This window comes from Heterodontus francisci, chromosome 2, assembly GCF_036365525.1.
Source record: "Heterodontus francisci isolate sHetFra1 chromosome 2, sHetFra1.hap1, whole genome shotgun sequence".
Classification (NCBI taxonomy): Eukaryota; Metazoa; Chordata; class Chondrichthyes; order Heterodontiformes; family Heterodontidae; genus Heterodontus; species Heterodontus francisci.
This window is the reverse complement of record NC_090372.1, coordinates 213,995,496-214,012,957: the sequence shown is the minus strand read 5'-3', so window position 1 is coordinate 214,012,957 and position 17,462 is coordinate 213,995,496. Positions and strand designations below refer to the sequence as shown.

General features: G+C 46.0%; 1 protein-coding gene across 1 annotated transcript in view; it reads right to left on the bottom strand.

Annotated features, from left to right (window-relative positions):
- Positions 1–1,576, bottom strand: part of lrrc24 (leucine rich repeat containing 24) — an 86,392-nt gene extending 84,816 nt beyond the window's left edge. The window contains exon 1 of the mRNA XM_068052242.1: positions 1,349–1,576. Within this exon, the coding sequence (XP_067908343.1) occupies positions 1,349–1,516 (168 nt within the window). The 5' untranslated portion in view covers positions 1,517–1,576. The remainder of the gene's footprint in view (positions 1–1,348) is intronic.
- Positions 1,577–17,462: the final 15,886 nt, after the last annotated feature.

Sequence of the window (17,462 nt, the reverse complement as noted above, 5' to 3'; positions counted from 1 at the left end):
ACCCACATTTGTCTTCACTAATCTTTTTCTCTTCACATATCTATAGAAGCTTTTACAGTCAGTTTTTATGTTTTCTGAAAGCTTACTCTCATACTCTATTTTCCCCTTCTTAATCAATCTCTTTGTCCTCCTTTGCTGAATTCTAAACTGCTCCCAATCCTCAGGTTAGCTGCTTGTTCTGGCCATTTTATATTTCTCCTCCTTGGATCTAATACTATCACTAATTTCTTTTGTAAGCCACGGTTGAGCCACCCTTCGTGTTTTATTTTTGTGCCAGACAGGAATGAACAATTGCTGTAATTCATTCTTAAATGCTCTTTAAATGCTAGCCATTGCCTATCCACTGTCAACCCTTTAAGTAATGTTCCCCAATCTATCACAGCCAACTCGCGCCTCATATCTTCATAGTTTCCTTTATTGAGATTCAGGACCCTAGTCTCGGAATCAACTCTCTCACTCTCCATCTTAATGAAGAATTCTATCATGTTATAGTCGCTCTTCCCCAAGGGACCCCACACGACAAGATTGTTAACTAATCCTTTCTCATTACATAATACCAAGTCTAGGATGGCCTGTTGTCTAGTTGGTTCCTCAACGTATTGGTCCAAAAACCCATCACGTACGCACTCCAGGAATTCCTCCTCTACAGTATTATTGCTAATTTGTTTGCCCAATCTATATGTAGATTAAAGTCACCCAGAATTGCAGTTGCACCCTTATTGCATGCGTCTGTAATTTCCTGTTTAATGCCATCCTGTACATCACCACTGCTGTTTGGGGGTCTATATACAACCCCCACCAATGTTTTCTGTCCCTTGGTGTTTCTTAGCTCCACCCATACAGATTCCACATCAGGATTCTCTACCCATCCCTTTTCCACCTGTGCAGCCATTACCTGCGGTGTGACCACCTCACTAAATGTGCTGTCCATGACTTCCTCAGCATCGTGGATGCTCCACAGTGAATCCACCCGGGGCTCCAGCTCTGTAATGCAGGTAACCAGTAACTGCAGATGGATACACTTCCTGAACATATGGTCGTCAGGGACACTGGAAGCATCCCTGATTTCCCACATAGCGCAGGGTGCGAGCTCATCTGCCATGACTTATCTTTAGATTACTTAGTTACTCCCTAATAAAATACTAATTATGCTAGGGGTCTTGTTCTACTCCAAACAATACCCACTACAATCTAAAGTCCTTGATAAATTATACTAATTAAAAAAAAACACACACTTTAGTAGTACTCACCTTATCACTTATACGGTAGGTTTTGAGGGGTTTATTTTCCAAAAAAAATTCACCTTAGTGCATTTAAATAGCTTAAAAAAATAACAGCTGTTGCTTACCCAACCAATCACCTTGCAGATTTCCCATGATTTCACTGTAAGTGGTTTTTTTTCCTCTTTTGAATAACAGCGCGTGCCGGCACAGAGAGACAGAGAGATCCTGCTGCCGCTCCGGTCTCCAGGTAAGTAAGGGCCTCGAGACCCGCTCTCTCCTGTTTCAGGTCCCATTCAGGATGCGATTCCTCCCAGGTCCACCTGCCACCGCTCTGGTCACCAGGTTGCAGGACGATATAGATTGGGACCTGAAAATTGAAGGGTACATGGCATTTAGGAATAACAGGAAGCTAGGAAAAGGTGGATGGTGGCTCTGTTAATTAATGATGGTATTCGTGCAATAAAAAGGATGACCTAAGTTCAGGAAACCAGGATGTAGAAGCAGTTTGGGTAAACATGAGAAATCATAAAGGCAAGAAGTAACTTGTGGGAGTGGTGTACAGGCTGCCTAACGTTAACCACACTGCAGGACAGGGTATAAAGGAAGAAAGCTCGAACTATTCCCACCAACCTCAACACATTTGCCCTTCAACCCCTTCCCACAATGCTCACAGCCAGTAAAAAGTTTGTCCCGCTTTCCCCACTCCCAATGTGAAAATTAAACACCTCACACCTCCCACCAGTTTCTCGCCTTCGGAACTCCATACGGCCAGCGGTAAAATTAGCGTGGGATGGCCGCCAGGAGCTGTAAGGGGATTTACATTTATTTTATATAATTTCAATATTGAAATGAAGGCCCCGCCGCTTGGCGACAGGGGAGCCGCACTGAGGCCTCACCGCCGCCACTAATATCCAGCGGGGCCTTCTCAGTGTCGTGGGTCGTGGCGGGCCTCCCTGGATTTTACTAGCCCGTAGAGTCATTTAAGACTTAGAAGGAGGCCATTCAGCCCATCACATCCATGCCTCCTCTCCACAGAGCAATCCAATCAGTCCCACTCTCCCACTCAATCCCTGTACCCCTACAAGTTTATTTCCTTCAAGTGCCCATCAAATTTCCTCTTGAAGTCATTGATCTTGTGGGCAGCGAGTTCCAGGTCATTACCACCCACTGTGTAAAAAGTGCTCCCTCATATTCCCCCTGCATCTCTTTCCCAAAACATTCAATTTGTGCCCCTAGTCCTTGTACCTTCAGCTAATGAGACAGTTTTTCCTTACCTAACTTGTCTAAGCCGGTCATAATCTATCAAATCTCCCCTCAATCTCCTTTGCTCCAGGGAAAACAACCCCAGCTTTTCCAACCTAACCTTGCAACTAAAATCTCCTATTCCCAGAACTATTCTGATAAATCTCCTCTGCACCCACTCAAGGACCCTCACTTCTTTCCTAAACTCTGGTGACCAATACTCCAGTTGGGGTCTAATCAGAGCTTTATAAAGGTTCAGCATAACTTCTATAATTTACCAAAGCTCACTGTTTTCTGTCCTTAAGCCAATTTTTTATCCAACTGGACACTGACCCTCCTATTCCATCAGCCTCAATTTTGTTAACCAGCCTTTTATGTGCTACTTTATCAAACACTTTAAAATCCATACAGACAACATCCACCACATTTTCTTCATCAACCTTCAATGCTACATCATCAAAAAATTCAGTTAGATTAGTCAAGAATGATCTGCCTTTTACAAATCCGTGCTGGCTCTCCTTAATTATCTCAGATCTCTCCAAGTATCTGTTGATTTTGTTCTGTTGATTATTGTTTGTAAAATCTTACCCATCACTAATGTTAATCTAACTGGCCTGTAGTTGCTAGGATTGTCCTTACACCCTTTCTTGAATAAGGGTGTCATATTTGCCACTTTCCAATCATCTGGCACCTCCCCCGTATCCAGAGAAAATTGGAAGATTATGGCCAGCCCTCCCGTGATCTCCATCCACACTTCCTTTAGCAACCTGGGATGCAAACCATCCCAACCAAGTGACTTGGTCGCTGGGGCCCGCAGAGAGGCCTACATGCCCCGGCCGGGACACAGCGCGGGGCTACAGTCGGAGATTAGCCCGGTGATGCACACCCGGGGACATTGCAGAGGCGTGGGGCGGGTGTGTGGGCCCGAGGACTGGTTACAGGCCCAGGATCGGCGGAGCCCCGAGTTGGAGCTTCCGGAGTCAGCGACTCACATCGACATCTGCATCGACAGCGGCTTCTTCCCTGAGGTAAAATCCAAAAGCGCGATTAAAGATCCGAGAGCGGCCATTTTTGGGAGGGGGGCTGCGAGGTCGCAGTGCTGCTGGTAAGGTCAAAGTGCGGGCTTTGGTGTACGTCGGGCTTCGGTGAGGAAGGTGAGTATTGACAGGTAAGGCTTAGTATTTTTTTATTCCCAATTTCTGTCTTTCTTTCTTTTAAGCCAGAAGTAACGCAAGGGGTGGAAATGGCAGTCAGTGGGGTAGTATGCTCCTCCTGTGAAATGTGTGAGATCAGGGAGAAGTCACATGTCCCTGACGACTACGTTTGCAGGAAGTGTGTCCAGCCGCAGCACCGTTCAGATCGCATCGATCGGTTGGAGCAGCAGTTGGACTCACTGAGGAGCATACAGGAGTCAGAAAGTATCATAGATAGGAGTTTCAGGGAGGTGGTCACACCGCAGGTTCAACCAGATAGATAGGTGACGGCCAGGAGGGGCAGGCAGGTAGTGCAGGAGTCTCCTGTGGCTATTCCCCTCAATAACAAGTATTCTATTTTGGATACTGTTGGGGGGGGGATGACCTCTCAGGGGAAAGTGGCAGCAGCAACCAGGTCAATGGCACCACGACTGGCTCTGTTGTACAGCAGGGAAGGTCAAAGTGTAGGCGAGTGGTAGTGATATGGGACTCTATAGTCAGGGGCACATATAGGTGTTTCTGTGGCCGCGAGCGAGAATCCAGGATGGTGTGTTGCCTCCCTGGTGCCAGGGTCAAGGATGTCTCGGAGTGGCTGCAGGACATTCTGAAAGGGGAGGGTGAGCAGCCAGAGGTCGTGGTCCATATTGATACTAATGACATAGGCAGGAAGAGAGATGAGGTCCTGCAAAGTGAATATAGGGAGTTAGGCAGAAGGTTAAAAAGCAGAAATCACTCAGCAGGTCTGGCAGCATCTGTGGAAAGAGAAGCAGAGTTAACGTTTCGGGTCAGTGACCCTTCTTCGGAACTGACAAATATTAGAAAAGCCACAGATTATAAACAAGTGAGGTGGGGGTGGGGCAAGAGATAACAAAGGAGAAGGTGCAGATTGGACCAGGCCACATAGCTGACCTGACAAATATTAGAAAAGCCACAGATTATAAACCTGACAAATATTAGAAAAGCCACAGATTATAAACCAATCTGCACCTTCTCCTTTGTTATCTCTTGCCCCACCCCCACCTCACTTGTTTATAATCTGTGGCTTTTCTAATATTTGTCAGTTCCGAAGAAGGGTCACTGACCCGAAACGTTAACTCTGCTTCTCTTTTCACAGATGCTGCCAGACCTGCTGAGTGATTCCAGCATTTCTTGTTTTTGTTTCAGATTTCCAGCATCCGCAGTATTTTGCTTTTATTTAGGTTAAAAAGCAGGACCTCGAGGGTTGTAATCTCAGGATTACTCCCTGTGCCATGTGCTAGTGAGGGTAGGAATAGGAGTAGGAGGATTAGGCAAATGAATGCGTGGCCGAAGAGCTGGTGTAAGCGGGAGGGCTTCAGCTATTTGGATCATTGAGATCTCTTCTGGTGCAGAGGTGACCTGTACAAGAGGAACGGGTTGCATCTGAACTGGAAGGGGACCAATATCCTTGCGGGGAAGTTTGCTAGTACTACTCGGGAGGGTTTAAACTAGTCTTGCAGGGGGGTGGGACCCAAAGTAGTAGTCTCTCCGATGAGATGGTTGAGGCAAATGTAGAGGTTAAAGCAAGCAAATCCAGTAGACAGGCCGGGCAGGGGCAGGACAGGGAGCGTGGAAGGTCTGGTAGGCTAAACTGCATTTACTTTAATGCAAGAAGCCTTACAGGTAAGGCAGATGAACTCAGAGCATGGATCAGTACTTGGGATTGTGATATTATAGCTATTACGGAAATGTGGTTGAGGGATGGGCAGGACTGGCAGCTCAATGTTCCGGGGTACCGATCCTTCCGGCGTGACAGAGGTGGAGGTAAGAGAGGAGGGGGAGTTGCACCATTGATTAGGGAGGACATCACGGCAGTACTTAGAGAGGATATCCCGGGGGAAACATCTAGCGAGGCCATATGGGTAGAACTTAGAAATAAGAAAGGGGTGATCACTTTGATGGGATTTCAATATTGACCCCCCAATAGTCAGAGGGAATTGGAGGAGCATATATGTAAGGAAATCACAGATTATAGGGTTGTAATAGTAGGTGATTTTAACTTCCCTAATATTGACTGGGACTGCCTTGGTGCTAAGGGATCAGATAGGGAAGAATTTGTTAAGTGTGTCCAGGATAGTTTTCTGAAGCAGTATGTGGATGGCCCTACTAGAGAAGAGGCTACACTCGACCTCCTCTTAGGAAATGAGGATGGGTAGGTGGTTGATGTGTCAGTGGGGGAGCACTTTGGGACCAGTGACCATAACTCTATTAGCTTCAAGATAGTTATGGAAAAGGATAGGACTGGTCCTCAAGTTGAAGTCCTAAATTGGGGGAAGGCTAATTTCAATGGCATCAGACAGGAACTCTCAAAAGTTGATTGGGAGAGGCTGTTTACAGGTAAAGGGACGTCTGGCAAGTGGGAGGCTTTTAAAAGTGAGATAGGAAGAGTTCAGGGCTGGCATGTTCCTGTTAGATGGAAGGGCAAGGCTGGCAAGTTTAGGGAACCTTGGTTGACGAGGGATATTGAGGGTCTGGTCAGGACAAAGAAGGAGGCATATGTCAGGTATAGGCAGCTGGGATCAAGCGAATCCCTCGAGGAGTATAAGGGATGTAGGAGTACACTTAAGAAGGAAATTAGGAGGGCGAAAAGGGGCCATGAGATTTCCCTGGCAGATAAGATAAAGGAGAATCCTAAAAGATTCTATAAGTATATTAATAGTAAAAGGGTAGCTAGGGAGAGAGTAGGTCCCCTTAAGGATCAGTATGGCAATCTATGTGTGGAGCCATGGGAAATGGGCGAGGTCTTAAATGAATACTTCTCGTCTGTATTTACCGTGGAGAAGGTCATGGAAGCTAGTGAGTTCAAGGGAGGGAACACCGATAGCCTGGAGCATATCAACATTACAAAGGAGGAGGTGTTGGAGGTTTTGAAGTGTATTACGGTGGATAAATCCCCAGGGCCTGACCAGGTGTATCCTAGGATGCTATGGGAAGCAAGCGAGGAGATTGCTGGGCCCCTGGCAGAGATTTTTGTATCATCGTTAGCGACGGGTGAGGTACCAGAAGACTGGAGGATAGCTAATGTTGTGCCTTTATTTAAGAAGGGCAGCAGGGATAAGCCAGGGAACTACAGGCCAGTGAGCCTGACATCAGTGGTGGGAAAGTTATTGGAAGGGATTCTGAGAGACAGGATTTATATGCATTTGGAAAGGCAAGGTCTGATCAGGGATAGTCAGCATGGCTTTGTGCGTGGGAAATCATGTGTCACAAATTTGATTGAGTTTTTCGAGGAGGTGATCAAGAGGATTGACGAGGGCAGGGCGTTGGACATTATCTGCATGGACTTTAGCAAGGCCTTTGACAAGGTCCCGCATGGTAGGCTAGTCCGGAAGGTTCGAACACATGGGATCCAGGGTGAGCTAGCAAATTGGATACAAAATTGGCTTGGTGATAGGAGGCATGAGAGGGTGGTAGTGGAGGGTTGTTTTTCAGATTGGAGGCCAGTGACCAGTGGTGTGCCGCAGGGATCGGTGCTGGGCCCTCTTTTGTTTGTCATATCTATTAATGACTTGGATGTGAATGTAGGGGGCATGATTAGTAAGTTTGCAGATGACACCAAAATTGGTGGTATTTGGACAATGAAGAAGGTTGTCTAAGGTTACAACAGGATATAGATCAACTGGGAAAGTTAGCAAGGGATTGGCAAATGAAATTTAATGTAGACAAGTGTGAAGTGATGTATTTTGGGAAGTTAAACCAGGGCAGGACATATACAGTGAATGGCAGGGCCCTGGGGAGTGTTCTTGAGCAGAGAGACCTTGGGGTGCAAGTACATGGTTCCCTGAAAGTGGCAACACAGGTAGACAGGGTGGTGAAGAAGGCATATGGCATGCTTGCCTTCATCGGCCGAGGCACTGAGGACAAGAGTTGGGACGTCATGTTACAGTTGTTCATAACGTTGGTTAGGCCGCACTTGGAGTACTGTGTGCAGTTCTGGTCACCGCACTACAGGAAAGATGTGATTAAGCTAGAGGGGATGCAGAAAAGATTCGCAAGGATGTTGCCTGGTTTGGAGAGCTTGAGTTATAAAGAGATTGGATAGGCTGGGTCTGTTTTCCCTGGAGCGAAGGAGGCTGAGAGGGGACATGATAGAGGTATATAAAATTATGAGAGGCATAGATAAGGTAGATAGCCAGAGTTTGTTTCCCATGGTAGGGGTGACTAAAACTAGAGGGCATAGATTTAAGGTGAGGGGGAGGAGGTTTAAAGGGGATCAAAGGGGTAAATTTTTCACACAAAGAATAGTGGGTATCTGGAATGAGCTGCCTGAGGAGGTGGTGGAGGCAGGAACAGTAGAGACATTTAAGAGGCATCTGGGCAGGTACTTGAATGAGCAAGACATAGAGGGATATGGAATTAATGCAGGCAGGTGGGATTAGTATAGATAGGCATTATGGTCGGCATGGACAAAGTGGGCCGAAGGGCCTGTTTCTATGCTGTATGTCTCTATTACTCTATGACTTATCAACCTGAAGCATAGCCAGCCTTTCCAGTACCTCCTCCCTCTCAATACTTATCCTATCCATTGCTTCTACTCTCTCCACTTTTACCAAAATTTTGTCAGATTCATCTTCCTTAGTAAATACTTATATAAAGTCCTCATTAAGAATTCTAGCCCTGACCTGTGCCTCTAAGCATATGGTCTCTTTGTCCCTAATAGGACCCACTCCACCTCTTGCTACCCACTTACTATTTACATGCCTGTAGCAGATTGGTTGAGGTGGTGGATGGGGTACCAATCAAGAAGGCTCCTTGAGTGTTGTTGGAACTGCAGTCATCCAGGCTAGTGGAGAGTATTCCATCACATTCCTGACTTGTGCCTTGGAGATGGGGACGGGCTTTGGGGAGTCAGGAGGTGAGTTCTCGCCACAGAATTCCCCGACTTTGACCTGCTCTTGTAGCCACAGTATTTATTTTGCTGGTCCAGTTCAGTTTCTGGTCAATGGTAACCCCCAGGATGTGGGGGATTCAGCGATGGCAATAGAATTAAACGTCAAGGGGAGATGGTTAGATAATCTCTTGTTGGAGATGGTCATTGCCTGGCATTTGTTCAGCAGGAATGTTGCTTGCCGCTAATGCCCAAGCCTGGATATTGTCCAGGTCTTGCTGCATTTCTACACGGATTGCTTCAGTATCTGAGGAGTTGCGAATGGTGCTGAACATTGTGCAATCGTCAGTGTTCACTTCTGACCTTATGTTAGAAAGAAGGACATTGATGAAGCAGCTGAAGATGAATGGGCCTGGGACACTACCATGAGGAACTGCAATGGAGAGGGTGCAGAGGAGATTCACCAGGATGTTCCATTTCAGTTATGAAGACCGACTAGATAGACTGGGGTTGTTTTCCTTGGAGCAGAGAAGGCTGAGGGGGAACCTGATTGAGGTATACAAAATTATGAGGGGCATTGACAGGATAGATAGGAAGAAACTTTTTCCCTTAGCGGAGAGGTCAATAACTAGGAGGCATAGATTTAAGGTAAGGGGCAGGAGGTTTAGAGGGGAGTTGAGGAGGAATTTTTTCACCCAGAGGGTGGTTGGAATCTGGAACAGACTGCCTGAAGGAGTGGTAGAGGCAGGAACACTCACGACATTCAAGAAATATTTAGATAAGCACTTGAAACGCCATAACATACAAGGCTACGGGCCAAGTGCGGGGAAATGGGATTAGGTAGGACAGGTGCTTGATGGTCGGCATAGGCTCATTGGGCCGAAGGGCCTGTTTCTGTGCTGTAAAACTCTATCTATGACTCTAACTCCCACAACAATAGCTTGGGACTGAGATGAATGGCCTCCAACACCACAACCATCTTCCTTTGCGCTCGGTATGACTCCAAACAGTGGAGAGCTTTCCCCTCAATTCCCATTGACTGCAGTTTTGCTAGGGCTCCTTGATGCCATACTCAGTCAAATGCTGCCTTGATGTCGAGGGCAGTCACTCTCACCTCACTTCTGGAATTCAGATTTTTTGTTCATGTTTGGACCAAGGTTGTAATGAGGTCAGGAGCTGTGGTCCTGGCGGAACCCAAACTGAGCATTGGTGAGCAGGTCATTACTGAGTAAGTACTACTTGATGCCACTGTCAACAACACCTTCCATCACTTTGCTAATGATCGACAGTAAACTGATAGGGCAGTAATTGGCCAGGTTGGATTTGTTCTGCTATTTGTGGACAGGACATACCTGGGCAATTTTCCACTTTAGAAACATAGAAACTAGGAGCAGGAGTAGGCCATTCAGCCCTTCAAGCCTGCTCCGCCATTCATTATGATCATGGCTGATCATCCAACTCAGTAACCTGTTCCCGCTTTCCCCCCATATCCTTTGATCCCTTTCGCCCCGAGCTATATCTAACTCCTTCTTGAAAGTAATGCACTGTGAGTGTCTGTCCAGATTTACTGCTCAACTCTCTGGGGTGGGACTTGAACCCACGATCTTTTGATTCAGAGGTAGGGGGGTAACACACACTAAGCCACAGCTGACACATAGATAACATATGAAAAGCAATAGATGTCAACTTGCATCAATGAGTTTGAGATCAATGAATATTGGTCTTCAGAATGCTCAGGATACTGTGTACGCGTTATGAGTTGATATGAAACCCTCCACGGTTTTAATTGCTTCTTCATTTTTGATCATCCATTATGTGCTAAATGACCCTCACTTTGACAGTTAACATTTTTTCAGTAATATAACACACATTGGAAATCTGAAACAAAGGAGAGAAAAAGCAGAAAATGCTAGAAACACTCAGCAGGTCTGGCAGTAGCTGCAGAGAAAGAAACAGCCAATGACCTTCCATCACAACATAGCAGGTCATTCGAAAAGGGAAAGGCAGGTTCTGGGCCATCAGAACTGGCATTGTTGTTATTTGGCCTTCGGATATATCTGTCTCTCAAGGTCCTGTCGGCCAAAACTGCAACACAGTTTAGTTTGGGTGAAGCAGTCAAGTTATTGAGTCAGCAGTGACCGTGAAATTCATTTCACCTTGGGATAGGCTTGGTACTGAGATCTTCAAATAAAATATGTCCTGCAACAGCTAGCTGTAGGGTTGCCAACTCTAGTTGGACATATACCTGGAGATTTGGTCACATGACCTACTGTCTCCCACCACCCTGCCTCGCTCAGTGTTTTCTCGCACCTCAAATATTTTTGTAACTAATAAATAAAAATGTTCAAAGAAAATGGAAAGAAAACTCACCATTCTTTTAATGCCCCTATCTTTTTACTCATGGGTATTGCTCACACCGGTATCTGAGAGATTAGTCTTTAATTCCAGGAGACTCCAGGCCCATCCTGGAGGGTTGGAACCTGTATTGTACTCGCTCGATTGAACTTTGACCCTTCTGTCGAGTCTGGCTTTCTCCTGATTAGTTCAGAGCAAGATGTGAGAATCTCAGAGGAATTGCTGTTGGTAAGATACTGCTCATATGGTGCAGATAGACCAGGTGGGCTCCAGGTTCTAGTCAGTGTTGAGTTAGCTGGTAATCAGTTTAAGTGCCCTTGAATCTGTAAGGATGGGGCCATGTATATGTCTGTGCACCTGTGTATGACACGTGTGTGTGTCTGCGTATGTGTATGTCTGCATATGTATGTTGCCCCCACCAACTGGCTGAGCTCATGTGTGATGAATGGCCGTTTTTAGCTGCTCCACAAGATGGTGAATCACAATTTTCTGTTCAGTCACGCAGTTGTTTCCTGAGGTTGGTGCCCTGGATTTCCTCTCTCCATAGTGTCCATAGGGGCATGGTGTCAACTGGGGCTCAATTGACAGCACTCTCACCGCTAAATTATGGGTTCAAGTCTCACTCCAGGATTTGAGCATATAATCTAGACTGACGTCCCAGTGCAGTACTGAGAAAGTGCTGCACTGCTGGAGATGCCATCTTTCAGATGAGATGTTAAAACGAGGACCTGTCTATCCTCACAGGTAGACATTATTTGAAGAAGATCAGGGGAGTTCTCCCCAGTGTCCTGGCCAACATTTAGCCACAAAAACAGATGATCTGGTCATTATCAGATTGCTGTTTGTGGACGCTTACTGTGCGCAAATTGGCTGTTGCATTTCCTACATTATAACAATGACCACACTTCAAAAAGAACTTCATTGGCTGTGAAACGCTTTCGATTCTTAGAGATCTAGGCAGCTGATGAAAGACGAAGCTTTGAAAGAATATCGGGAATGTAGGACCAATCTGAAACGAGGAATTAAGAGGGCTAAAAGGGGTCATGAAATATCTTTAGCAAACAGGGTTAAGGAAAATCCCAAAGCCTTTTATTCATATATAAGGAGAAAGAGGGTAACTAGAGAAAGGATTGGCCCACTAAAGGACAAAGGAGGAATGTTATGCTTGGACTCAGAGAAAATGGGTGAGATTCTAAACGAGTACTTTGCATCGGTATTCACCGAGGAGAGGGACATGACGGATGTTGAGGTTAGGAACAGATGTTTGATTACTCTAGGTCAAGTCGGCATAAGGAGGGAGGAAGTGTTGGGTATTCTAAAGGGCATTAAGGTGGACAAGTCCCCAGGTCTGGATGGGATCTATCCCAGGTTACTGAGGGAAGCGAGAGAGGAAATAGCTGGGGCCTTAACAGATATCTTTGCAGCATCCTTAAACACGGGTGAGGTCCCGGAGGACTGGAGAATTGCTAATGTTGTCCCCTTGTTTAAGAAGGGTAGCAGGGATAATCCAGGTAATTATAGACCGGTGAGCCTGACGTCAGTGGTAGGGAAGCTGCTGGAGAAGATACTGAGGGATAGGATCTATTCCCATTTGGAAGAAAATGGGCTCATCAGTGATAGGCAACATGGTTTTGTGCAGGGAAGGTCATGTCTTACCAACTTAATAGAATTCTTTGAGGAAGTGACAAAGTTGATTGATGAGGGAAGGGCTGTCGATGTCATATACATGGACTTCAGTAAGGCGTTTGATAAGGTTCCCCATGGCAGGCTGATGGAGAAAGTGAAGGCGCTTGGGGTCCAAGGTGTACTAGCTAGATGGATAAAGAACTGGCTGGGCAACAGGAGACAGAGAGTAGCAGTAGAAGGGAGTTTCTCAAAATGGAGACGTGTGACCAGTGGTGTTCCACAGGGATCCGTGCTGGGACCACTGTTGTTTGTGATATACATTAATGATTTGGAGGAAAGTATAGGTGGACTGATTAGCAAGTTTGCAGACGACACTAAGATTGGTGGAGTAGCAGATAGTGAAGGGGACTGTCAGAGAATACAGCAGAATATAGATAGATTGGAGAGTTGGGCAGAGAAATGGCAGATGGAGTTCAATCAGGGCAAATGCGAGGTGATGCATTTTGGAAGATCCAATTCAAGAGTGAACTATACAGTAAATGGAAAAGTCCTGGGGAAAATTGATGTCCAGAGAGATTTGGGTGTTCAGGTCCACTGTTCCCTGAAGGTGGCAACGCAGGTAAATATAGTGGTCAAGAAGGCATACGGCATGCTTTCCTTCATCGGACGGGGCATTGAGTACAAGAGTTGGCAGGTCATGTTACAGTTGTATAGGACTTTGGTTCGGCCACATTTGGAATACTGCGTACAGTTCTGGTCGCCACATTATCAAAAGGATGTGGATGCTTTGGAGAGGGTGCAGAGGAGGTTCACCAGGATGTTGCCTGGTATGGAGGGCGCTAGCTATGAAGAGAGGTTGAGTAGATTAGGATTATTTTCATTAGAAAGACGGAGGTTGAGGGGGGACCTGATTGAGGTGTACAAAATCATGAGAGGTATAGACAGGGTGGATAGCAAGAGGCTTTTTCCCAGAGTGGGGGTTTCAATTACTAGAGGACACGAGTTCAAAGTGAAAGGGGAAAAGTTTAGGGGGGATATGCGTGGAAAGTTCTTTACGCAGAGGGTGGTGGGCACCTGGAACGCATTGCCAGCGGAGGTGGTAGATGCGGGCACGATGGCGTCTTTTAAGATGTATCTAGACAGATACATGAATGGGCAGGAAGAAAAGAGATACAGAACCTTAGAAAATAGGCGACATGTTTAGAGAGAGGATCTGGATCGGCGCAGGCTTGGAGGGCCGAAGGGCCTGTTCCTGTGCTGTAATTATCTTTGTTCTTTGTTCTTTTTTAGATCAGGAGCCAAAAGCCACTGTCTGTAAATATGTCACAGACTGCGGCGGGGCAGGGCAGGGCAGGGGTTGCGGGGGGGGGGTGCAGGACACAAGAATGGATCTCATGAGAAATGGAAAGGTTGTACTTGTGCAGTGTAAGGAGCGAAAGGGGGCAGGGGGAGATGATGGGAGTATTGGGGAAGGAGCGAATGCAGTTAAGGGACCGAGACACAGTTCTGGGGCAGAGTGGTGGGGTGGGGTGGGGATTGGGGTGGTGGGAGGGTGGATTGGGGTGGGGGGGGGTGGTGGTTTAGCACTGTATCATCCTCAGGAATGTAAAACTCCCACTAAGCTAAGGTCTTTGAGGTTCCTTCGTCCTCTGAACCTGTTAGATCCTCTCTCTGCACAAGTCGAGGTTACTCTTTCCAATTGAATCAACCCTCAATAATAAAAAAAAAAGGTTAAACACCCACAGGACTACAGTGTGATTCCATTATGACTGTCTCCTGGGAATCGGATGACAGTCTGGATCTGCCAGCGAGGCATCACCGCAGCTTCTCCCAGAGCTTGGTGTCACATCAGTTCTGTCTCAAACTGCTCTTCATATTGTTTTCCTCTGATCGGCATTGTAGTTTGTATCATTAAAAATAAAATTACAGATCCCGGAGAAAGAAAAGTTGGCTATAATTTAATTAAATTCAATCTCAGGCTGCAGAAAATGTTACTACCCTTCCCTGCTTTACAATTGATCTACACTGCTCGATTAAATTATCAGGGAGTTATCGTCCAGATATTTTATGCATTTTGCTGCAATAATTCTATGTATTTGAGCAGCTTCTCTCACATTTCTCCTGGCAAGCATATAGGAAATGTGCAAATTGCATTTACTGAAAGCACTGGTCATTCTTGGGTCACTGTGTGTTACAATATACAACAACAACTGACATTTATATAACACCTTTGAGGTAGCAAAAATCCCAAGGTACTTCACTGGAGTATTATCAAATAAAAGTTTCCTTTGCTCCTTTGTGATGCGTGTCATGCAGGCCCCCACCTGCCAAGAATGAGGCACACATTATTTCGCCACGTGAACATTAAAATTTAAAATTGATGCTGGGAAGAAACGATGGCCTATCACAAGGAATTGCCAGGCCCCTCGCCGGAAAGACATTTTTTGCATACTAGCAGACAGTGTTGGAACAAAGGACTCAGTCCCTGCTTCTCCAATACACAGAAAACCTGGTCAGGCCAGTTTAGTCACATGACTAACTGGCTGCTGCAGTTTTTTGAATTTGAACTTTATTTTATTTTATTTTATTTTATTTAGAGATACAGCACTGAAACAGGCCCTTCGGCCCACCGAGTCTGTGCCGACCAACAACCACCCATTTATACTAACCCTACAGTAATCCCATATTCTCTACCACCTCCCTACACTAGGGGCAATTTACAACAGCAAACTTACCTATCACCTGCAAGTCTTTGGCGATGGGAGGAAACCGGAGCACCCGGCAAAAACCCATGCGGTCACAGGGAGAACTTGCAAAACTTGCCACAGAGTTTTAAAAATCAGAAAGCTGTTTGCTCCTGGAATGAAAAGACCTCTTTCTTGTCTGCTCCCATCTCTTTCTCACGGAACTGAAGACCCATTGAAGACATATGAACCCCAAGAGAGAAAAGTCTCCTATAGTGAACAAGGTTTAAGAAGAATACTGGGCCCCAACGTAAAGCAAGAATTACCTACAAAAGGACTACAGTGAGCTCGAAGCACAGTAACAAGAAACTCTTCTGATATTGCCTCAAACCTCTCCATTTTATTTTTCTTCTGTCTTTCTTTGCATGTGCATATCGCATAAGCATGCTAGCGTGGGGTGCGGTGTGTATCCGTAGGCGTTAACCGAATTAGAGTTTAAGTTTTAATAAATTGCACTTTTCTTCTTTAAACCTAAGGAAGCCTGTTGTGCTCATTTCTTTGCCTTATAATTGGAAAGCGATAAACAAGGATTCTCCAAGGGGGAGCTCAAAACACAGTGTCTATAAAATTTAAACCCTGTTACAGTAAGAGCAGGTGAAGACTGAAAGGGACCCCTAGACACCTTTCTCACCTGGTCATAAAAATGTTCCTTAAAAATGTACCTCTCTGACGAAGTTTTTGGTCACTTGTCCGAATATCTCCCCGTGTGGCTCAGTGTCAAACTTTGGCTGATTTTGCTCCTGTGAAATGCCGTGTTAAGCTTTACCACGTTAAAAGTGCTCGAAAATGCAAGTTGTTTTTATTGCAGATCCTTCTCTGGTACTGAGGTTATACGTAGCTTTCTGCTGACAGCTTAGTACCTTCTCTAATTGCTCATGTTCTCCTGTTCATTACTTGCAACAACTGTTCAAGTCTGGTTAATGGAATGAATGGAGGTGATTGCATATTCAGCAAGGTGAAAGTCTCAAAGGATCTTATGCAATCACCATACCACTGGGAGGATTAGTGAGCCCACTGAGTTACTGAGCTTAAATAAAAACAAGAAATGCTGGAACCACTCAGCAGGTCTGGCAGCATCTGTGGAAAGAGAAGCAGAGTTAACGTTTCGGGTCAGTGACCCTTCTTCGGAGTTACTGAGCTTTATTGATTGGTGTGAACGACCATAACTCACCCCCAGGAAGAGTTATCCATTTCCACAAAGGTTAGGAAGCTCCAGGCACTCTGAGTTCCTGGTGGATATTCTGTAAACTTCAAACAGTAAAAGAAGCTGAAAGAAGTGATATTAATTACTAATAGTTGTGAGTCTTAACAGTGCATTACCTTGTGTAACACACTCCTGACAAAGAGAGAAACAACACAGAGGATAAAGCACAGGCTGGAGTGCATCATAAAAAGGATCTTCTTTGGCCTCCTTGTCTCGAGAGACAATGGTAAGCGCCTGGAGGTGGTCAGTGATTTGTGTAGCACCTGGAGTGGCTATAAAGGCCAATTCTAGAGTGGCAGACTCTTCCACAGGTGCTGCAGATAAAATTGGTTGTCGGGGCTGTTACACAGTTGGCTCTCCCCTTGCGCTTCTGTCTTTTTTCCTGCCAACTGCTAAGTCTCTTCGACTCGCCACACTTTAGCCCTGTCTTTATGGCTGCACGCCAGCTCTGGCAATCACTGGCAACTGACTCCCATGACTTGAATTAATGTCACAGGACTTCATGTCACGTTTGCAGACATCTTTAAAGCGGAGACATGGACGGCCGGTAGGTCTGATACCAGTGACGAGCTCGCTGTACAATTTGTGCTTGGGGATTCTACCATCTTCCACGCAGCTCACATGGCCAAGCCATCTCAAGCGCCGCTGGCTCAGTAGGGTGTATATGCTGGGGATGTTGGCCGCCTCGAGGACTTCTGTGTTGGAGATACGGTCCTGCCACCTGATGCCAAGGATTCTCTGGAGGCAGCGAAGATGGAATGAATTGAGACGTCGCTCTTGGCTGACATACGTTGTCCAGGCCTCACTGCCATAGAGCAAGGTACTCAGGACACAGGCTTGATACACTCGGACTTTTGTGTTCCATGTCAGTGCGCCATTTTCCCACACTCTCTTGGCCAGTCTGGACATAGCAGTGGAAGCCTTTCCCATGCGCTTGTTGATTTCTGCATCGAGAGACAGGTTACTGGTGATAGTTGAGCCTAGGTAGGTGAACTCTTGAACCTCTTCCAGAGTGTGGTCATCAATATT